At 43.2% G+C, this 21,314-nt stretch overlaps 3 protein-coding genes across 14 annotated transcripts; all 3 read right to left on the bottom strand.

Annotated features, from left to right (window-relative positions):
- Window positions 1-677: 677 nt before the first annotated feature.
- LOC112283500 (uncharacterized) lies at window positions 678-2,575 on the bottom strand. Of its 2 annotated transcripts, XM_024522243.3 has the most exons (3): window positions 2,333-2,575; window positions 1,941-2,173; window positions 678-997 (listed from the first exon to the last, which is right to left on the bottom strand). In XM_024522243.3, the coding sequence occupies exons 1-2, from the start codon at window positions 2,487-2,489 to the stop codon at window positions 1,941-1,943; spliced, it is 390 nt and encodes a 129-aa protein (XP_024378011.1). In that variant the 5' UTR covers window positions 2,490-2,575; the 3' UTR covers window positions 678-997. The 2 variants fall into 2 exon arrangements, with proteins under 2 accessions (XP_024378011.1, XP_024378010.1); XM_024522242.3 differs by lacking the exon at window positions 678-997 and having other exon boundaries at window positions 1,517-2,173.
- A 1,500-nt stretch (window positions 2,576-4,075) lies between these two features.
- Window positions 4,076-6,408, bottom strand: LOC112283499 (uncharacterized). The gene is made up of 4 exons (XM_024522241.3): window positions 6,195-6,408; window positions 5,717-5,953; window positions 4,769-4,918; window positions 4,076-4,604 (listed from the first exon to the last, which is right to left on the bottom strand). The coding sequence occupies exons 2-4, from the start codon at window positions 5,880-5,882 to the stop codon at window positions 4,207-4,209; spliced, it is 714 nt and encodes a 237-aa protein (XP_024378009.1). The 5' UTR covers window positions 5,883-5,953; window positions 6,195-6,408; the 3' UTR covers window positions 4,076-4,206.
- A 480-nt stretch (window positions 6,409-6,888) lies between these two features.
- Window positions 6,889-21,314, bottom strand: LOC112283497 (uncharacterized). 11 transcript variants are annotated; one of them, XM_090250897.1, is made up of 17 exons: window positions 19,942-21,313; window positions 18,634-18,805; window positions 18,076-18,129; window positions 17,722-17,779; window positions 17,386-17,429; window positions 16,279-17,143; window positions 15,539-15,817; window positions 14,652-15,439; window positions 14,399-14,484; window positions 13,270-13,829; window positions 12,893-13,042; window positions 12,530-12,679; window positions 11,073-12,252; window positions 10,337-10,573; window positions 9,997-10,121; window positions 9,142-9,680; window positions 6,889-8,966 (listed from the first exon to the last, which is right to left on the bottom strand). In XM_090250897.1, exons 2-17 carry the CDS (start codon window positions 18,766-18,768, stop codon window positions 7,212-7,214), a joined length of 7,005 nt encoding a protein of 2,334 aa, XP_090107023.1. In that variant the 5' UTR covers window positions 18,769-18,805; window positions 19,942-21,313; the 3' UTR covers window positions 6,889-7,211. The 11 variants fall into 11 exon arrangements, with proteins under 11 accessions (XP_090107023.1, XP_024378002.1, XP_024378003.1 ...); XM_024522234.2 differs by having other exon boundaries at window positions 12,530-13,042; window positions 19,942-21,314; XM_024522235.3 differs by having other exon boundaries at window positions 12,530-12,739; window positions 12,863-13,042; window positions 14,652-15,817.

The raw sequence follows: 21,314 nt of genomic DNA, 5'->3' as shown, positions 1-21,314 counted from the left end.
AGTAGACAATCTCAAATATTCATATTGCAAAATTTAAGAAATAAAATGATGAGAAACCAGTTCAAAAAAAACCAATTAATTGTTTACACCATATAATTTTCTATAAAAAAAACTACGTTTAAGTACATTAAATGTGGATGAATTTGTCTAATAGATTATAGTTTATATGGCAAGGGGTTGAGTCTTTTGATAACAAAATACTCTTTAATTTTAGCGCTTTGTTTCGTGTCACATAGACTAGAACATTTGGCTAGAGCAGCCCACTCTACATGCAAGGCCACAGATTTAATACCAACTCTTGTTTATTGGTTGCAGCTCTAACTATTTAAAGACCTTCAATTGTAAACATTATTTCTCTATTTCGATCGAGTTGTGTAAAATTCTTCCCAAGGCAACTTTTCCCTTGTGCAGAACTCTTCCCTCTAAATACCAACTTATGTGGAGGTTTCTTTCAACATGTGTTCTCTTAGGCTACCAGCTGTATTCGAACAGGCTAGAAATTTATGGATTTGATTATAATGTTCATACAGACAGATACCAATTTTTAAAAAATGATATCTACCCTCTTTACATAAAATTCTGTCATTCAAAATTACCTTCAAGATGCATAAGATGGAATTCTCTCATTGCAAAATAAAACTTAACAATTATCTGTTCAAATGTTTAAAAGGGTCACCTTTTTCGCCAAAAAGAGATGGTTGATTTATCAAGGAGAAACTCTACATAAAGTCAGCAGACAGTTCAATTAATCATACAAAAGAAAATAATTTGTGCTAACCTTCTTGCTGATGTCATCTGTAACTTCTGGTACGATGATGAACACTTTGATGATAATAGCTTGAACTGGGGACTATCTACTGTCTAGAGAAAAAATTAGGTGTTGCGAGTGACCCAGAATAGTCTAAAGAGATCTGATTCACGAGTACTTGGAACTGTGGAAGATCCCGTTCCTTCGCATGGGAAGTGTTCATTGCTGTTGAACAACCTGCTCATTGTTCTGGTTCAGAAGAAACAAGAATTCAAAAAAAAAAAGAAAAGGAAAGAAAATGTATGATCATCTTGCTTCTGTGATTTTCTGTGGCTGAAGCTTAGACGCAGAATCACTAACGGAAGAAGTTGTTGGTTAGCGTATGCAAAAAAATAAATAAATAAAACGGTGTCAGATGTAATAAGTTAGAAACAAGCCAATTCTAATAAAGACAGTTGATTCAAGCCTAAATGAAATGTGATCCATATCAAAACTTGAATAGCTACAAGTTAGTGTTGGTTCAGGCATTATTATCACTGAATAAACAGCTTCGAGAGAGTACACGTCATCCTACAATAGTTGTTGACATCAGTGCATATCCAAAACAAGGATCCAAGTTTTCAGAGTAGACAACACAATACATGAGCGGGAATTTCACATTTAAAGCTCTGCCTCACAACTCCAGACAAATCAAACACATACAATCCAAAAGACTATAATTGGAATCGAAGACACACAGCACTGAACAAACGACAGGCACGACCTGTATACTTGAATAAATAATTAGTTCATTTCACTCATCAAATAAACAAGTTCTTCATAATGACATTTAACAAATCAGATTGCCGTTGGACACAATAAACTCCACCATAGAAAGGCTTCCGAAAATTTTCCCCTGAATAACATGCACTGTAAAACCTTTTTTCTGGCACGTCTGATTCATAGCAATCAACCTCTGGGCATTACATCGGCCTGACAGCATGCTGAAACGTGGAATTTGTAAAGGATATCATAAGCCAGTTGAAACAAGAAGACTTCAGTACAGCCTCGAGCGTCATCGTACTCACTCTCCCCTGATAAGAATATGAACCCTTCTTTTTGCATTTCGTGTTTGAGGAAAAGCTCAATTGTGGTGCAAATCCTATGAATTTCATCATATAGATGATAAAAAATAATTTAAGTCGGCACTGACCTAGTAGTCAGCCAGATTGATACCAGCCTTCCTCGCCATGGCTTGGAGGCCGTTCTTCTCGATCGTCTTCAGCGCCTTGGTTGAAATGCGGAGCTTCACGAAGCGTTTGCCCTCCTCCCACCAGAGCCGCTTGTACTGCAAGTTGGGTTGCTGCAAATGCTTCGTCCTGTGGTTAGAGAACGAGACCTTGTATCCATTGTTAGCCTTCTTCCCTGTCAAATCGCACCGCCGACCTGACACATTCCCGGTTCCCGAAACCCCGTGTCACGACAAACATGTGGCGACTACCTCCATCGCACATATCAACATAATCACACTTCCGAAGAATGAACCAAAACCCAAATTAAAGAAAAGCTCTCTCGGGAATGAGGAAGCTGTGGACATTAACGTACTCGCACGGGGTTGCATCAGCAAAGGGCTGGCAAAGGAGACAGAGGGCTGAGGGCTAGACGAGCAGACAAGGGAGGTGCCGGAAAGCTGAGCCTGGCGCGAAGCAAGGGCCTGGGGCGCCGTGGAAGCGCAGAACGAGGTTGCCAACGAGGTCGTCATGGCTGCGAGCAAAATTTCACGACGCAAATCTTCTTCGAGAAAACAAAATTGCGAGCGAACCCAACAACACTACGGCGGGTCGCGGGAGAGCTCAAAGGCACTACTGCTGAGCCGAGCGGAGCTGCAGGAAGAGGATGAGGATGGGTTCCATCCGGGTATTAAGTCCAAGACTGGGGTGCATCCTCCCCAGGTATCAACTCCAGCAGGTCACAACCGCAGAATGGGTGCTTCACCAAAATGGCTGCAGCAGCAGTGGCTGTGTTACTGGATAAGGCCCACCAACAACCCATTTTCTGCCTGTTGATGTGGGCTACTTGGCTACCACTAGCTTTGCATTTGGTGGCATGATTTTTGTCGACATCCATAAGTTTCATTCTTTGAGGTATGTGCAAGTTCATTCATTGACTCATTCTCTTCAACACATACTCCTAATGAGTTAGACTCTACATTTCCTATTTCCCATTCTGGTTTGATGGAGTCTGTAATGCTGGCTTGCGTATGTTCATTTACCATTAAAGGTCCCATGCATGCTTATGCATTCTCTTAAAATCGAATAATTGGACCATTCAGTTCCCTCCGATTGGCTTTGCTGATAAAGATATTGTTCATAGTGTTTCACTACAGGCACTTCTTTTGATTAAAAAATAATTAAATACAATCAAAATCTTTTTATTCAAAAAAAGACATATTTAGTTTATATATAGTTTATAAATCCAAAATAGGAAGATTCTGACCAAGTATAAATAGTCAATTGACAGAATTTTAAAAGCAGTAAAAACGTTCATCAGTCCAATACATACAAAAAATCACTGTGCCAAGTTGGATGTGAAATGTGATTTTTTGATGCAATATAAAAATCAGTCACACATGCGATAATCCGCCCTTTGAAAGATGCGTCTATTTTTTATTGTAATGAAAACCAATCTGGATTTTCATCATGTAAAGACATGAGTTTTATTAGGAAAACGAATGCATTGTGTGATGATAACTTGCTTAGCGGTCCCTACTGACCCCTCCAAAGCTTTTGCCAAGAGCTTTGAATTACATGATGCAGACACTAACTGCCTGAACTCCACCAATTTGCATTGCAATGCAATGAATCACAACAAGAAGCTCAAAACCGGTGTATATCAAACAGAAATGGCGGTTAGTTTGATATAATGTGGTCAATAATCGAAACTTCTGTTGATGGACAAGGATCAAATCTTGCTCTACGTGAGAGGACTGGATAGCATCCCGGGCTTAATTCCAATACCATGGCATGTTTGTTAACCGTGCAGCTAAAACATTTCCACGACCAATGAGCTTGCTGGCATGCAAAGAGTCTAACCCACTGGCCCAGTTACCTTGGATAGGATGTGAGATGATGGCAATCCCCTAGAACTCAAGGTCTCAAGTCTAGTATAGAGATCGAGTGCATAGAATGTGCATCAAAAGCAGTTTGCTCTTCATTGTTTCAGCTTGCAGGAATAACTTCTACGAAATATAGACGACCGTGATAACAGTACCAAAAGCTAGACACGACCCACACACAAGTCTTGTACCTCTTTAAGACGGACGGACAGACAGATAGACAGATGCCAATATTGCACTCAATTCCACCAACTTGGAATCTAGAAAATCTTTCATAACATTACTTCAACATTTGCATCAAACCTGCATTCAGATGTGTTCAACTACTTGAATACATTCAGTGAGGAATTGAAAAGCAGCTCAATTACTTGACGGCGTTTAGATCTGGCTGAGGAACCGTCTCATGCGGCAACCCGTGAGGAGATTCCTTTTTGGCTAGTCCTCCTGATTCCTCCATTACAACATCACCATTGCCATTGGAGGCATTTAGAGGACCTTCTTTGACAGGATCATAGTGAACCTCAACCTTGGCCAGATCTGCATTGTCGTCCGCAGCATCCAAGAATGGCTTCGTTTTTCCAGATATCTGGTCCAGTTTTATTTGCGCCCCAGGCATCTGTTCCAAGGGCTTCCCAGGCTCTGCACCCAGTTCCCGTTCTTTAGAGACCTGCCTTGGGCGATCCTTCATTTCTTCTGCCTTCGCTTCTACCTCGCGATGTTTGGAGGCCAGGGATTCTGTAATCTCTTCCTTCTTTTCAGCACCTGTAGCAAAAGTTGCCCACGGCATAAGCTTAAGGAGTAAGAATATTTTGTTAACTAATTGCCGAAGCTCTGCTGGACGATGGCGAGTCCAAAAGATGTAAGAACAGACAGATCCTGGAATGAGTGGGGGTTACGATGTCAACAAATATTGTGCACTACTGCACCTTCAATATCTGCGACAGGATCTTCGTCATTGTCATTTAATACATCCTGAGAATCCTCCACAGCTTCCATTTCTTCCTCCTCGTTATCGTCAGCAGCAGTATCCTCCAGCAACATCTGTAAAGTCTCTGGGTTTCGAATCAGCTCCTTCCCTATACAAGCGTTGAGTACCCACAGATAAATACGCAGGTCTAAGATTGCCACCAAGATCACATCGTTGTCCGATACTTGATTTGGTAAACCTCCCATATGCACAGACCACAAGTTCCTACAATATACAATTCTATTCGACAATCCGAAAAGGTTATCAATGGAGCCTAACCGTGGAAGCGGTCCTCAAAGGCTAATCAAGGGCTTTTGATACTCAAGTCTCAAAGGAGGGGATTGCACTGATAGCGATTATGTAAAAAAATGGTGATGTTTAACTTGAATGTCCGCTAACTTGCAAAATCATATCATGGACAGGATAAACAAAACAAGGTTGTGATATCTACGACGTCCACAGGTGAAGGATATAATTTCTTCAATCCTCACAAGTTTATTATTTAATGCGAGTAATCCGTCTTAATCGGGTTAAAATTTCAGGGCACTAGATTCGTGAGAATAGAAAACAAATATCAGTTGTTTTGATCGCATGCAATGTATTCAGCTACAGCTACACCACACTGCATGCACAGAATGAGGTCGAAATGGTTCAATGAGATCGACACATTGAAGTACAATGGTTGAGATAGACACACGAGATCTTCTTGCAAACTCACTGATCATGGAAGTTGAAATAGATTGACTCTTCATTAGATATGCAATCGAACAACAAGATCGTCAACTGAGACACAGGCAGAAATGTAGTACATTGCCACCTAACAAGAGTACACAAATTGATTGCAAATGCGCATAACAAGATACTAATTGAATTAAAATACAGAAGTAAAAGTGATGAAAAAGCCTACCTTTATCACTCTTTATACGGTACTTAGGTTCCTCAGGAGAAGCCTTGAAGTTTTTCCCATAGAGTTTCGTAGGTTTGATCACTCTCTCCACAATATGACCCTTTCCTTTGCCTTTGCCGTAATTCCACGATATCCTGTCCCCTACGTTGAATTCCGGCTTCGTCATCCCTCCTCAAATCCCTTAATATGTTTGTACAGTACCAACAAAACCTTTGACTTGAGTTGATCAAATCCCCTCTGCCAACATCACCCACTTACCAAATGAAGAAGAGTTTCTATTTCATGGCATTTAATTAGGTCAACAAGAGACATCAATAACATCCACAAGAAACCGCCTGTCTCTGCTCTGTACAAGTAACGAAATACTGAAAGCACCAGATATCACGCTGCACGAAACAGCGATGTGCCATATCACAAAGTGAAACATCCACAACAAACAGAATCCGAAAATGAATTGGGGGTATGATCTTGCTTCCACCTTCAAAGCCCGTTTGCACAAAGTCAATCGCTCCAGCTATGAAAATAAAATATTTATCCCCAAATCGCAATGCACAATTGAACATAAGCAATCTTGCCTAAAAAACCCAGGTGAGAGGCGAAAGAAAAATGTAGCCTCAGCAGAGAATATGCGATCAAAACAGAAGCATACGAGTTTGGCAGATGGAATGATAATCTCCCGCATGAATGCGCTTGTGATCTGTCACACATTGCTATCTTCGAACGATGAGTTCTACAGCTTGGACGGTAGAGGGGATTAGGACACGTGTCTCGGACCACTTGGCGAATGTAGGATACTTGAGGCCAACACATGTCATTTGGATGAGGCTGGGTGTGGATAGGTCACATTTCCCATAATTATGTCTCGAGTCAGTAACGACACTCGTGTCACTACGCCGGATGAATGACTCAAATAGTAAAATTAAAATATATATATATATATATATATATACATATCTAGTGGCAAAGTTGAGCTTAAATAATTGAGACTCCAGTACATTCATATTTGCGCTATTTACTTCTTATGATTTTCACTGCGCCTGCTCATATTACTAGGAACTAAAGGCGGAACTCGACATCTTAAGTATATGTGGTGTGCAGCATTGCACAGCATCAAACTATCACCACAGGAGTGAAGATTCAACGGGGTAAAGAAGCGATTGAATGCAGAAGTGTCTAATAATGTTGATGCATAGCGCAATAATTTGCTAGGGTTCCGAAGGCGTTGCTTTAAAAGACAGCAAACCACAGCTCGTAAAATACATGATAGAGTCAGTCGCCCACAAGGGTCGCAGTCCCAAGTGTTCTGAATTCGGCATTATCTATCTATCCTATAAGCTATCTACAGATGATCAAATATACTGCCCCAATTCTGCAAAATTGTGAATCATTGCGGGGACAAAGGATACAAATTGCTGAAAAACCTCCCAGATTGCTAACCTTCTTGGCACTTATTTCACCTACTATACACAATCGGCCAGCACCGCAGTCTTCCATGTCACAGAGTAAGTGCAATGTCCACATCATCTGCGACTACCGCACCGCGGTCTTCAACCTGAACCCACGAATTGCCCTCCTTCCTATACTGCGGGGCAGCAAGACTCAACGATAAAGACGCAGTCACCACTCCACCACCAACCCCTGAATCCCCCTGCAAGTGCGGGCATTTTGGTACACCCGCACTCAAATTCGGGGACTTGGCATGCAATGCGAAGTCTAGATCAGGGTTATTGGCATGCCCATCTGCAAACAAGGCTAGAGGAACTGTTCGCTCTGGAGTTCTTTCACGACCCCCCAAAGCGAGCTCTAGGTCAGGATTGGAGTCTAATCTAGACGAGTGAAGATACTGATACGCAGAAGATCTTGTGCAATATTCCGGGCGTGTGCCACTCACTGCAAACCCCCACCTTTCTCTTGCTGAAACAGGTTCAAGCACATGCCGGAAGTTCAGCCTTGCGAGGCTGGGAGGAGTGGTTGCTGGACGAGCGCCAGGGAAGAAGGTCTGTTCAGCAACAGGAGTGGTCGCTTCAGGATCCCTAGATGGCTCAGTCTCCTCTGCGGGCAAAAAATCATGGAATCCGAGACCAGACTCCACAGTATCCGTGTTAAGGTCTGGTAAAGAAGTGGATGCTGCAGCACATTCCGCTGAGAAGACCTCACTAACGCCTTCGGTCATATCCAGAACTGGGGTCACTGATCGAGAAATTGCTGCCGTGTTACTTTTGTCAGCAGTCTTGAAATTGCTAGCCCCTGCACTTCCTGATCGTCTGTCATTCACTGGCCGTGCCCTCCATCGAGATGCAGATCGAAAGCTTTCATCAATTTCTTTGTCGGATGCGCTTCTCCTCTTCAGTTGCAGACTTTCACCGCCTTTCTTACAGAATCTGCTTCCCACAGTTGCTGAACCCTGCAAAATCTCCAGTGACTGAGAATCTGGGGAGTCAGAACTTGATAATGATTGCTGCCGATAGCCCAGATATCTTCGTGACGGCGAAGGGGATCGACTCCTCAGCAGCACAGGCGTTCGAGACCGAACCTTTCGTTTTCCAGCAGGAGATCGTGACCTTACTTTCCCCTTTCCCGAACTTCTCGACCTTGAGCGAGATCGAGACCGCCTGTATCGAGTAGTTCTGCTGTCTAGTTCTTGGTCGTAATCACGAGGTCTATGTGACCTATCTTTGACACAGTCCGCAAATCTATCTCTTCCCCTCTCTCTTTCTCTTTCTCTTCCGCCCCAGCGCTCTCGATCTCGTTCTCGACCCCTCTCTCTCTCCCTTATTCTGTCCGTCCCTCTTGGCCTATCTTTATCTGTTTGCCTTGCTCTATCCCTTTCCTTCGACCTGTACCTATCCCAGGCTGGTGATCTATTTCTATCCTTCTCATAATCTCTGTCACGCTCTCTATCTCTTTGTTCCTCCCAAACGCGCTCCCAAGATCTATCATGCCCATGCTTAAGATGCCGATCTCTCCTCTCTCGCTCCTTCTCCCTATCATACACCCTACCCCTGCCTAAGTCTCTTTCTTTATCCTTAGGCAAACTGAGTGAACAAGATGTAGCGTGAGATCGCTTGATTGTCGAGGGGCGCGAGCTGGGTTGACCGCTTTCATTATCCCTTAGACTAGGTGCATGAAAAGGTAATGCTGCATGCATGTTAGGGTCCTTCAAAACCTCCACTGAGCAAACACCGCGCTTCAATTTAAGGCCTCCCAACTCTTCAATCTCAGGTGTGTCTGTACTGCTTCGTACGTCAACCTGCTAGATGAAGGTCTAAAACGTAAATCATCTGCATTCCAAACCGAGAGTACGCAGAACAAGAATCTGGATCATATGCAGATTAAGACTCAAACATACAGGTAAAAGCAGAGGCTAAAGTTGTAACAAACACGACAAACCAAACCAACAAGAATAATCTCGTAAAAAATATAACCTGTTTCTGTGCTTCCGTCTTTCCGAATCCAGGGGGTAGATTCGACCGTAAACCGGGCGTCTCCAGGGCCACTGGACTAGGAGGCAGGACTAAAATTGGGGCAAATCCAGGAGGCATACAAAGATCTTCAATCCTATCAGCTTCTGTATCTAACGCAAGATTCTGCAATGCTGATGCTGTGGCTGCTGGAACTGCGGGTGTTGTTGTGATGTTGGCTGGTATTCGAGTCAAAAAAGGTGTAGATGGAGGGTTGGCACTATCAGGCCATTTAACAGTTATGTCAGAAACACCACACCCCTTTCCTCCCTCCATGTCAACTTCCATATCTATCTCCCCAGTATTCTCACCCCCTAAACTTGAGTAATTCACATTCGATACTGTGGTGGATTTGAATGCTGCTCCTGGCACAGAACTGGATGAACTTAGAGATGTTTCAATACCAGGTACTTGCTTGACCACAGATGTTAGAACTGACACTGCTGTCGCTGCCTTCTTCTTAGCTCGAAACACGCCCCACAGGAACATGTGGTTATTCCAGCCTGTAGAACACCAACCTGAGTTTCAGTATATGTATATCTAGACTCAGTGATTCACTATCCCTATGCACAGCTTGTTGTTGCCCCCTTTCCATGCTGCGATCTACACTTGCCAATCACCAATAATCATTCTAAGTGGATCTGGACTGCCCTTCCGACACTTCAGCTCCATAAACATACAGCTAAGAACTTAAAACAACAGCAATGTGAACAGGTTTGAAAAATGAGTTCTTGGTGGCAGAAATAAGGTTGCTTCAAAACTCAGTCTACAATTCTGAACAGCCTACAAGAAAAAAACAAGAGCAATTAAATATCTTACGCTGAAACTGTTCGGAAAGTTTGTTTGATGGAAAGATAAGAAGTTCGGCATCATTCACTTGAGCACGCAGAACGAGATCCCGCGCAACCATGTTATCCATCAATTTCCGATGAATACTATCAATACTGCAAATGTACAGCATCATGACCGTTAGACAATCTCCATGCAACGTTAGTGACGAACAAACCTTAAAATAATGTATCTAAACCGTCCTTTCGTCACATACCAGCCCAATATGTCGGAAGAAGAAGTTTGGCCCGGGGGAAAAACAAACAACGCAATTCACTTTCTCTTACTTGAAAGAAGAGTTATGATACATGAAGTTCATAAATTTTAGTACCTTTCACCAAAATCAGCAAAAAAATACAGAGCAATGCTTCCATCAGTTGGAGGTCGTTGAATGAACTGGCGTGGCCACGTCTCCAGGTCCAGTGAGCGCTGAACTTGCTCTAAACGAAGTTGTTGCGGCAATGCCGATGCAACTTCATATACCTTGGCAACAGCTTTGGTAGAAACATGAGCCCGCACTTCATCGAACAAAATTGTCGTCTGTCCATCGTTAACTTCGAAAGCACCTCTGCAGAACCACAAAACACAAGTAATCATCAGAAACGGACGATCAAGTTTAATGCACAAACAAATACTACAAGGTGCCATCTAGTCGCATTTTTTAGAAACTTGTGACTACCCGGGCACAATTAGGAACCTAGAGCCAAGGGCCTGCAACCAAGGGTGCAAAAAAGACAAAACAACATCCATGTCAAGAACCTTTGAGATCTCAGGATCAAGAGAATTTGTAGGAGGTGATATATACTGCATTCCCAATCCTTTACAAATTCGACAATAGCTATTAGACTACATGATATTCATGTTGCAAAATTAGATTGCTTCGGAATTAAACTTCCAAAAAAGGCTGACACAATTTGAACATGGTCTTCGAATGGTGAGAGGAGAACACTGCAAAACAATCTGATCTTCAGTTAAACAATTAGTTGCAAACTGGAACCAATACCTGCAATAAGATTGTTCCTGGAGAGACATTACAACACCGATTACAAGCCAATTTCATATCTTACCGCCAGGCAATCGCCGAACTTGGGATAGCTGGAATCGAAGCTGGCGTTGAAGATGAGTCTGAGGGAAGAGGAGGAGCATGTATCGAAAGGAGTGATGAAGGATGGGTGGCCAGGTATGGCATTGGTGCAGATTGCCCGCACACGACTAGTCCAGATGGTGGGCAAGTGGGAACTTGTCCAGGTGGCGGGCCTTGCACTGCGTGTACAGGCAACCCCACCATCCAATGAGGCCGATGTCCCCGAAAGGACGGTGCAGGACTTGTCTGCAAACCTGGGGGGACCGAGCTTTTGGCAACAGCTTCTAGGGGCTGCATAGTATATCCAGTTGGTCCTTTCAGAGCAGAGACTTGCGAAGAATTTGATACCAAACCACCCTCAGATGTTACCGCAGGCGTAGCATTGATTTGTAAGGCTGAAATCGTCTGTGCTACCTCTACACCTGGAGGCCCTTCGTTGTGATTAGCCCAGTCTTGTGTCGTCACGTTACAACCTCCAATCCCCCCCTTAGGTTCCGCCCCACACGGGATGTCCCTGTTTGCTGCAGCTGAGACACCACGAGGAGTCTGCCCAGAAACGAGTTGCTGAAACGAGATATTATCAAACAAGAAAGGAATCCCAGAACCAATCAAAGAGGAGTCCTGAAGCTTAAAATTAGGTGTTCTGGGCATGAGGTCACTCGGTGTTGGAGAAGGATGAAGGGCAATTGACTTCTCTAGCTCCGAACTGCAACCCGCAGGCACTGGATCAATTGGAATTTGCAAACGATGTGAAGCAGATCCCAAGCTGACATTTTCGTATTGTTCACCCAACGAAGGGGTAGATCTGTCTACATCAACAAAAGTTGGAATCTTGGAAGGTTTGGGACGGTTTTCAGAAGACATGGATACTGCAGTCAAAGCCTTCTGCTCCGAAGGTAATGAATTACTCTTCAGACACTCCTGAGCAGTATGTCCAACAACCTTGCATGAGAAACACTGCACAGGCCTTGGATTTCCTAACCGTGGGGCACTCCGTATACTATTGTTTGGCTTCGGATCCTTCCCAGGCAACACGAGCACAGAGGCAAGTTCCGATGTCACTCTTGCAACAACCGCAGATCCAATCCCAGTGGTAGGTTCGGACTTAGATGATGCATTATCGTTACCACCAGCTTTCATTGCATTTGGTGTTATTCCAGCTCCTGCGAATGAAAGTATAATACTTAGGCGAGGCATAAATTTCAGAAACTAGAGAAGGCCAAGTAGGAAGCTATTCAGCGATAAAATTGGGCACATTACCAAGGTCTACAGAAATGACGATCTAGTACCCACAGTAATCATGTGGAATACAAAATTGAGGAGATGCAAGGATCTAGCCTACTCTTACAACAGTTTTCAGTGAGGCAAAACAAAACCCTCCAAAGATCGAGCAGACTAGATAGACATGGCTTACTGAAGCTCGGGCCTGTATTATCATACCTGCCGCATGTGAGCCACCAGTCCCTTGCCCTAAACGTTGGATACCTTTTCCATGCTCGAATGGAGGTCTAGGGGTGACAGGGAAGGGTCGAGGTTCTCCAGGTAGCCCGCTGCTGCTGGTATTTCTACCCAGTCTCATGAGTTTTGAACCTGGAATTATAGTGGCAGACGGTACAGGTTCCTTACCAATAGGTGGCATGGTACATCCATCTGAAACACCACTACCTCTGTTGCTCTTAGACTGCCCAGAGCTTTTGATTCCATTCCCCTGATTGGAGTTTGAATTTAACAGAAAAGAGAAGTCGCTAGAGAATTTAACAGTTGATGACTTACAGGGTATCGATAAGTCAGCCGGAAGTTTACCAGACGAAGGTTTTGGAAGTATCGATGTGGGTGAAGCTGCCAACGAAGCATGAGAAGGATTCAAATTGGTTGTCTTTGAAGGTGTGCTTGACTCAGATATGCTGCTTAGTGACATGAATCTGCTCCTGTTGCTAGCTTGTCCCGATGGAACTGTATGAAATGAACATAAGCTTTGTCAAAGAACAGATATTGAAATTTACGTCTGGTGTCACATACTGAAACAATGTTCAAATGCTATGGCATATCTTCAGCGCATGTCAACATTACGAAAATGCTTACAGCATACAGGTTAATCGAACTACACATGAGGTTGTCCGAAATCAAATGATTGATCAATTAAAAGAGCCACATCAAGTATAAGTCACGATGAACGGAACCTGCTTTTGGAGGCTGTGAGATCACGGTTGGAGTTTTAGACACGTTCGCTCGTGAACCAGACGAAAAGTTGGCAACTGTCAATGGTGCCAAAAATTTCACCTTAACAGTGTCGGAAACAGACTTGAAAGTATTATCGCGCGTAAGCGAAGATTTTGCTGAAGGTGCTGGAGTTTGAAGCGTTGGTGATGGAGACACCGTTGAAGAAGTTGCACGCGTTGAACTCTCTAGTGGCAACTTTCTAGAAACAGAAGGGAGAAGTGAATCACTTGCTAATCTTTTGACAGACATTTGCACAACAGGAGCCTTTGAGGGTGACTTCCTAACTGGATCAAGGCGAGGCTTCTTGTGGTTGAGACGGTCAGAAAGTCGAGACCGAGAATTACCCTGAATAGATACAGGTTTGGGTCGGGTTTCTAAGGTGATCGAATGGCCCAGCGACTTAGAAGTAGCGATGAACCGCTCCAAAGATTTTGGTCCATTGTGCCTGTGGTTCATTTGACACATTTCGCAAAACCAATCTCCTTCAAGTAATCCATCCATCTGGATCCGCATACAATACCTGAACCATACACATAAGTACGTTACTATTTCTGAATACTCTAATGAACATAGAATGAAGGAAACAAGAATCAGCAAATTGAGACATCTGCTAATTAAGCAGAATCAGAAGGGGGGCTAATCAAACAAGAGATAGCCATTTTCTCTCTCTCTCAATATATATATATATATATATATATATATATATATATATATATAGATATATAGATATATATATATATATATATATATATATATATATATAGGTTTCTTTCTTTCTTGCTTTCTTTTATTTTTTTTCCTGAGCGATGGGAAGGGAGAGCGAGATTTGAGTGCACGTGCATGATCTTGTTCAACAGTGGTTTAGACCAATCGTGATAAACATTTTGAATTATTGAATCATCGTTTCATAGTTCAATGTTCGAAGTCACGTGTCGAACCCTCCTTCGTCAAAAATCTAGAGAGGAAAATGGACCACCTTTGACACTTCTTTGCAAAAGTGGGCAATGAAATCAGCTTGTGGAAAGTAGTTCAAACGTCATCATCATTATTCAATGAAGACGCCAAACAATAAATAACGTTCATACTCACGTGTGTTCGGCACCTTCGTTGCAGGAACTGCAAAGAGCCAGGAGTTCCTCGTAACCAGTGTTACCGCATGTATCACAAACCTTAACCTGTTAGGCAAAAGTGTCAAGTTACATAAGACACCATCTTTGCTAATCAGTTTAAACTTCCATCTAAATCATCATGCAGTGCATTTTCAAACAACATGATTACAAGTCGAATGTGGTAACAATTACAAAAACTAAAGAAATATCAATAGACAGGTTTGAGGTCGCACATCTTCCACAAGAAGGTTGCTTGGTGATTCATCTTTGTCGCCCTCTGAAATTGACTCCTTGGATTTACAAAAAAGAGGTTCATCAGCTTCCAATGTACTACTGCCGTTCTCCGCTTGCTTAGGAATAACGGTGTTCCCAAATCCCTGGTCTCGCATAGAGGAAGACTTGTTTAACTCTTTCCCCATACGAGAAGGGAGAGTGTGTCCCGACTGAGAAAGGTCCACGGTCTGGCCCTCAGATTTGCGGGCTGGCTGTGCCGCGCACCTATTGGCTTCTAGAACAGGAGGAGAGGCTTGCGACCCTTTACGGGCTCGTTGAGGAGGTACTGTGAGACCAATAGCCAGATTAGATAACACGGAAATATCATCAACGTCAGTAACCAAAGGGTTGTCGATCGCTGGCGACTGCGACGGGGAAACAAAAGTTTGTGCCTTACACGCAGAATGCAGAGAAGAGTCCTTCGAGACAATCTTCTCAGGTTCGAGTGAAGAAGTGAAGGTAGAAGGGCTTGAACTAGAAGCCTGGAGGAGATGTTTAGCGATTAAAGGAACCTTTCCATCGCTCCCACTTCGCTCAAGAGCAGGCTTTAAAAATGACGAAGTTAATGGAGGGGTAAAAGTCATGGCATCCCTTGATTGTGACTGGAACCCCTCGAATGGCGAGGCAAGTGATGCCGAGGATATATCTAATAAAGCAGGGTAGAAATTGCTCAAAGGAGAGGATGAAATGGGACGCTTGACTAAGAGGGAAGGTGAACTACTCAAGGAAGCAGATGATGAGCTTGGCCCTGCAGAATGCACCAATGGTAGTTCAATTTCCCTCGCTAGGGTATTTGACAAGGTAGCCTTCCCTGTAAATTCAAAGGGATGACTTAGAGGATTCTCACCAAAAACAGGCTCCTGTCCAGCGTGAGTCGTCGCTACGTTCTGTTCTCCCTTTTCAGAACAATTCCTTACCACTTGCTGGTCAAAGACAATAACCTTCTCTTCCTGATCCGCCAGGTTTCCAAGTGACTGATCTCCAACATTCCGTGGGCAGCTCAAAAGTGTTGAGGACGACTCATTTAAAATTGTGCCAACCTTAGTTGCTGATGTTTTCCAGTGGTCACTGAAATTCCTATCTCGAGCATCGACCCCCACATTCTGCAGCTTCAACTCCTCCAACACTGCACCACGTTGAAGTTAATGTCAAATATGATTACTCAATAGTACTTCAAGGGCCAAGGAGTTAGATATATTCATCTTCACCAGATAGCATATTTCAATAATAGTTGATGTGCGTTAAAAGGAGGCAATGAAACTCTCAACCATTGCGTAGATGAATTTCAAAAATTGGGGCAAAAAGTCAGTTAATAATTGGTGTAATTTAGAAAGAAAGTTCGACCTGAACAAGACGGCTATAAGTACCATAGAATGTTGCTGGGGTACCAGTCAAGCAAACTACCTAGATTCAGGTTCATTAGATTTTCAAATTTCAAGAACATATTTAAATAGTAATTTCTAATCGCACTAAAAAAACTGCTTTTTTCCTACAATCCCCTCAAACTTCTACAGTTTTCAAGAGAGCGACATCCACATCCATGTAAAATTATGAAGTGGACATTACGATGAAAGAAAAAGAAAGAACCTGGTTTGTCGGAAGCAAAAGAGGCGTTCGCAAAAACAAACGATTTCCTGAGGTCAGAGTTTTCTTCGAGGAATCTATCCAGTTTTCCATACGTCACCACCTGAGTCATACCCATCCCTATGCCATGAAACAGGGCTACTTCCGAGCATAATTCTGTGGAAATGTCCTTCGTTGCAATCAACTGAAGATCTTTGTCTGAATTGGTCCACTTGGCACCTTTCAGCTGGGACTCCTTGTCTAAATTTTCTGGACCTGCTATACTTCCAACGTTCTGCAAGTCTCCATCGTTGCTTTCAGTATGAACCACATCGAAAGGTACCGCTTCATGAACTTCTCCAGATGTGGCTCCAGCATTAGAAGGAAGGCAGACGCTTAAACTACGTGTAACTCTCACAGTGTCCCGCCTAGAATCTACTGCCAGCTCTCCCGCATCCCCTGCCTGTTCTAGAACACTGGAAGATGAATTCAAATCATCAGATTTAGCCTTGGAAATTCGAGAATCGGCCCCTCTACGTTTGGAAGGCAAGTCATGACCAGTGCTCTTGAGTGGACGACCTCGTTTACTCCGTCTGCTTACCTCCCCTGTTCCCTCAGAGGTAACGCGATCAATGCTGCTCTGGGATGCTGCTGGAAATAGCTTTCCATCTACAAGACCAGCTTTCTTTTCCTGAACAAATTCCTTTAACTCATGTATGCTTGTGCCCCACCTCTTCCTACCAGACGCAGTTGAATTCCACCGATTACAAGTGTCTTGACTCCTTGTCATGCTGCCGCCGGATGTTTTGTCTGTAGCTTCGGCATCCTCTCTCCTACTATAGTGCTCATCACACAGACCACAGCACCAATATTCATCGGGTGTAATAATCTGCACAGAGCCAAACTTCTTTACTTCAGCATGTGTAAAGTTAACAGGTTGAAACCTATACGGGCAAAACAATGCATTGATAAGTATCAATAACTTTTGGGTTTTACCACCATGCATTTAATTTGATTTCCTTTCAAATTCTAATCCAGCATCTCTAAAATTACCTGGGAAGTCTACCAATATATTTAATACTACGAAATCCTTTCAAATGCTTTCGTAGCTTTTTAGTGTGTCATACATACATTTACAAGCGGGTCCAAGCAAGTCGGGTGGAATACTCGATCACCTGCCAGAAAACCAGAATAACAAGAGATAGTGAGGAGATGTTTACTACCAGCATTGTTAAGTGCTTCTTTTCGTCTGTCTGATTTGGAGCTTTTTTGATTGGCCTACGTTACTCTAGAAATGGATCCCGAAATTGTAGGAACGAAGCAAGGGGGATCGTATTAAAATAAAGGCTTTACAAAGGATAATAACGCTCAGATACAATGCGGGCTACAAAAATGAAGATTATTTATTGTTAAGTTAATGATTCTAAATGCAAAATTGCTCAACCTCAGACATGTGGTAAAACTCACAAGCACTACATTGCTGAAGCTCTTCTTCCGCAACTGAACTTCCACAATTATGGCATTCCTGGGAAAACAGCCATCATTTTTCCTCAGATTCGACTCCAAGTTAGTCCAGAATTCAACTTGAAATTTGTGTTCCACGTAGACAATCATAGTGGATAATATGTCAGTATAGAATCGATTCATTTAGTTGCATAAAAATAAATAAATAAATAAATAACACACATACACATACACACACACACACACACACATACATTTTAGCTGGGACAGAATCGAAAAAACTGCGACCACCTTTTCCAATAACTAATCAGTACAACTCATGCTTGTGAGTCTGTTAATGCCTACATGAAGCATTACCTCCTTCACACCCGGACCTTGCATACGAACTCCATCGGTGAGCACAGGCGATGGCTGCAAGGCAACAATTCCCGTAGGTACACGAAATTCAACCCTCAATAGCGATTAGGTAGATAAACACACTGGTACCAATGGACCCACGAGAGCTGCTGAAACAAACTATAAAATTAAATCGCTGCGAAAAGAGGGGAATTTCGACCTGATATAAACAAATGCTAGAGAGTAACTTTCACGGCCATAACTTGGCCTTCAAATAACCCACGAAATGCTACAGAAAGAAGAATTAGCCATGCTTTTGTGTCGATCATGCTGAAACCTCACACACAGCTTACTTGCCAAGCTCGACCACAACTAGCTGTTAATCGTTGGTATGAGTTTGAGAGAGATGGTTGGCTGTCGCATCGACAGTTACGCACTCATTACAAGGATTTCGACGCCAATTACTCTGTGTCGTTTACTTTGTATATAAATGCTGGTACATCACAACTAACTGACAAGGCAAGCATTAAAAAACCTAGAGAAGACGATAGAAATATTTGGAGCCAAGTGCCAACATACCCTGGGCTCAGAAATCTTCTGGGCATGCAGAAGCAGCTCCTTCACAGTCCTCTTGCGAGGCTGATACACAGATGCTCTCCATGGCCCCGCAACAGCCTGGGGAGCTGTATCAACATCAATTTCTGCCCTATCCATGTTATACCATCTTCACCACTGACCACTAACCGCTCACCTGCAGCCCAGCAACAAGCAGAGTTTCAAAAGCCAACATCTGTTTACTACGCACCATATACAACTCCAGCAAAGACAGCTTTGGTCACGATCAGTAACGTATTCGGACTTAACTATGATTTTGAAAAGAATTTCTCACTCAATTGTGTTGAAGCAGCGAGTGGAAGTAACCTTACTAACTCTAGTTCTTTGCAAGAACGAATTGGTCTCAAGATAAATAGTATATAAAACCACATTAAGAAGTGCCACCAAAAACGTACATTATCAGGCGACGACAAATTACAATTTGAGGATCTAACATAACAAATCTGAGACGTCGTTGTGATCTTCGCATAGTTGCAACAATCACGAATTCTCATACTGCTTGTGAAAAAATCTGTTTGTAGATGATCGCTTTAGGCTCATGAGGCCAGGTTGTCATTACCCCAACCATAATCCTAACTCTATTTTATTGTTTTCTTCTCAAGTTATGAAGTGCCAAACGTAGACATTATAAGACAAACGATTCCCTGCTACTGTCCATTCCAATGCTACCTTGGCCGGAAAGTATTCCGACTGTCCAATCCATATTATACGAATCAATGTAGCCCTCAAAAGCTAACACAGAAGTTGTCTCGCTCCCTCTCTCAAAACCCACCGCACTCTTCAATCGTTGCAAGTTATTAGCCCCAAAATGCCGCATCCCCAATAAGTGTAAGAAAGACTACCCACCAAAAGCCTGTAACCATTATCGAAAAGGTATGTATTGACAGCAAAACCATAATATAACAACATCGTTGCCCAAACTGTCCAAGGTTCCCACCACACTTCAATCAATCGTCCCTACGGGGTAGTTGCTTACTACCTCAACCCAGACGAAGCCCATTGCATGTTTTGTAGCTGATGCCGTTTCACTCAGAGTCGAGTACGGCAAATAGATCGCTCATACGACAATTATAGCCACTTCGACACCCCCCAAACTAGAAGAGCTCAGCCTGTTGCCGCAAGACTGTAGCAAAGAACCTCTTGCCGGTCTTGCACAATGATGACAACTGATCATACAGACAAAACGTAACACTTCGAACTCCTACGCGCATAGAAAATTCGGCTGACCATACCTCTGACCAAACTTTCAAGAAGAAAAATTGAGACACTTACTCATACAATGGTCCAATTTGTGTCGAAGATTCTCCAAAATTGTAGCTCTCCAAAGTTGGTAGCCGCAGCGCCTAATTAAATGATACAAACCTCCAAAATTTTGTAATGTACCCTAGGACAGGCAACCTCAAGCAATGCCTAGTCCCCTCAAAACTCTCACTGGTATTATACACTTCTTGAACTCGTCGCCTATTTCCACATCGGTACGGCTTGTCGATCTTACGAACACAAGCAACCCGCACACCAAAAAAAACTATATATATATATATATATATATATATATAACTATATAACTATAATAGTACTGAACACGTAGTGCCGTGCGTAAAGCGGTAAGAAGATCAAGCAACAGGGTTGCCAGAAAATGCGAAAAAAGAACCACGGCCTCCCACTACCATCTCCAGTGCTCACGAAAAGAGCTAAGAAGCTGCACCCCTGAATTCCACCCAGATCAAGCCTCGTGGGTGCACCAGAAAATGACTATCCCATCGCCACAGCTGGCTATGGGGGATGAACAATGTGCGACCCCATTGACATCCAGGACCTTCCACATCCAATCCCATGTCACGCTCTACCACAATAACACCCGCACAATTTCTCCCCTCACATGCCTCCAGGATGCTCCAGTGTCCCCCTGGATTTCAACCCTAGCACACAACACACAAAAACCAACACAAAACGGAGGCATAAGAGCATCCCCACACCCTCCCCCGCTTCCTCTTTGCCTTTCTCGTCCTTCCCCGAGCCCGGCCTCAAGAAGCAGTACGAGCTCTAGCACTGATGCAAATCAGCGACCTCTGATGTAAATTCGCATTACGTTTCAGCAACCTGCCCGCTCAACATCAGAACCCTCCCTAGTGCGATGTAATGTCGTTGATCAGTTGAGGCATGCCGCGTTCCTCTCCCTTCGATCTACGTCTACTTGTACGTCTCACTCCTCCGACACATCCAAGATACCGCAACAGCAACTAAAGCAATAAATAAATAAATAAATAAAAAACACACACACACCACTTCTGTTCGTTATCTTGCTTCTTCCCTCTTCGTTTCTCTCACCATCCACAACTAACTTCCTCTATAATAAAATACTGGAACTGGTAATGGAGGAGGCTAGTTATTGATACTCCAAGTAATCGTTCTGCTCCTGCACGAGGATTTCAAAAATATGAAGATAATATACAAAAAAGGATCAAAAACAAAAACCGAAATGACTAAATACGGTACAATTTCCACCCATACGAATTCACCCCAACAAACGAGACCAATACAAGAGGAAAGAAGAACCAAGGCTGCTGCCACAACCAAACGGGCACAGGAAATGGATTCCACCTCAACAGAACTGAACAGACAGAATGGCTGGCGCTGCATTTTTT

The sequence above is a fragment of the Physcomitrium patens genome, chromosome 6 (genome assembly GCF_059467195.1).
Source record: "Physcomitrium patens ecotype Gransden chromosome 6, ASM5946719v1, whole genome shotgun sequence".
Classification (NCBI taxonomy): domain Eukaryota; kingdom Viridiplantae; phylum Streptophyta; class Bryopsida; order Funariales; family Funariaceae; genus Physcomitrium; species Physcomitrium patens.
Note: the sequence above shows the minus strand (reverse complement) of the source record. Positions and strands in the feature narration are given on the sequence as shown.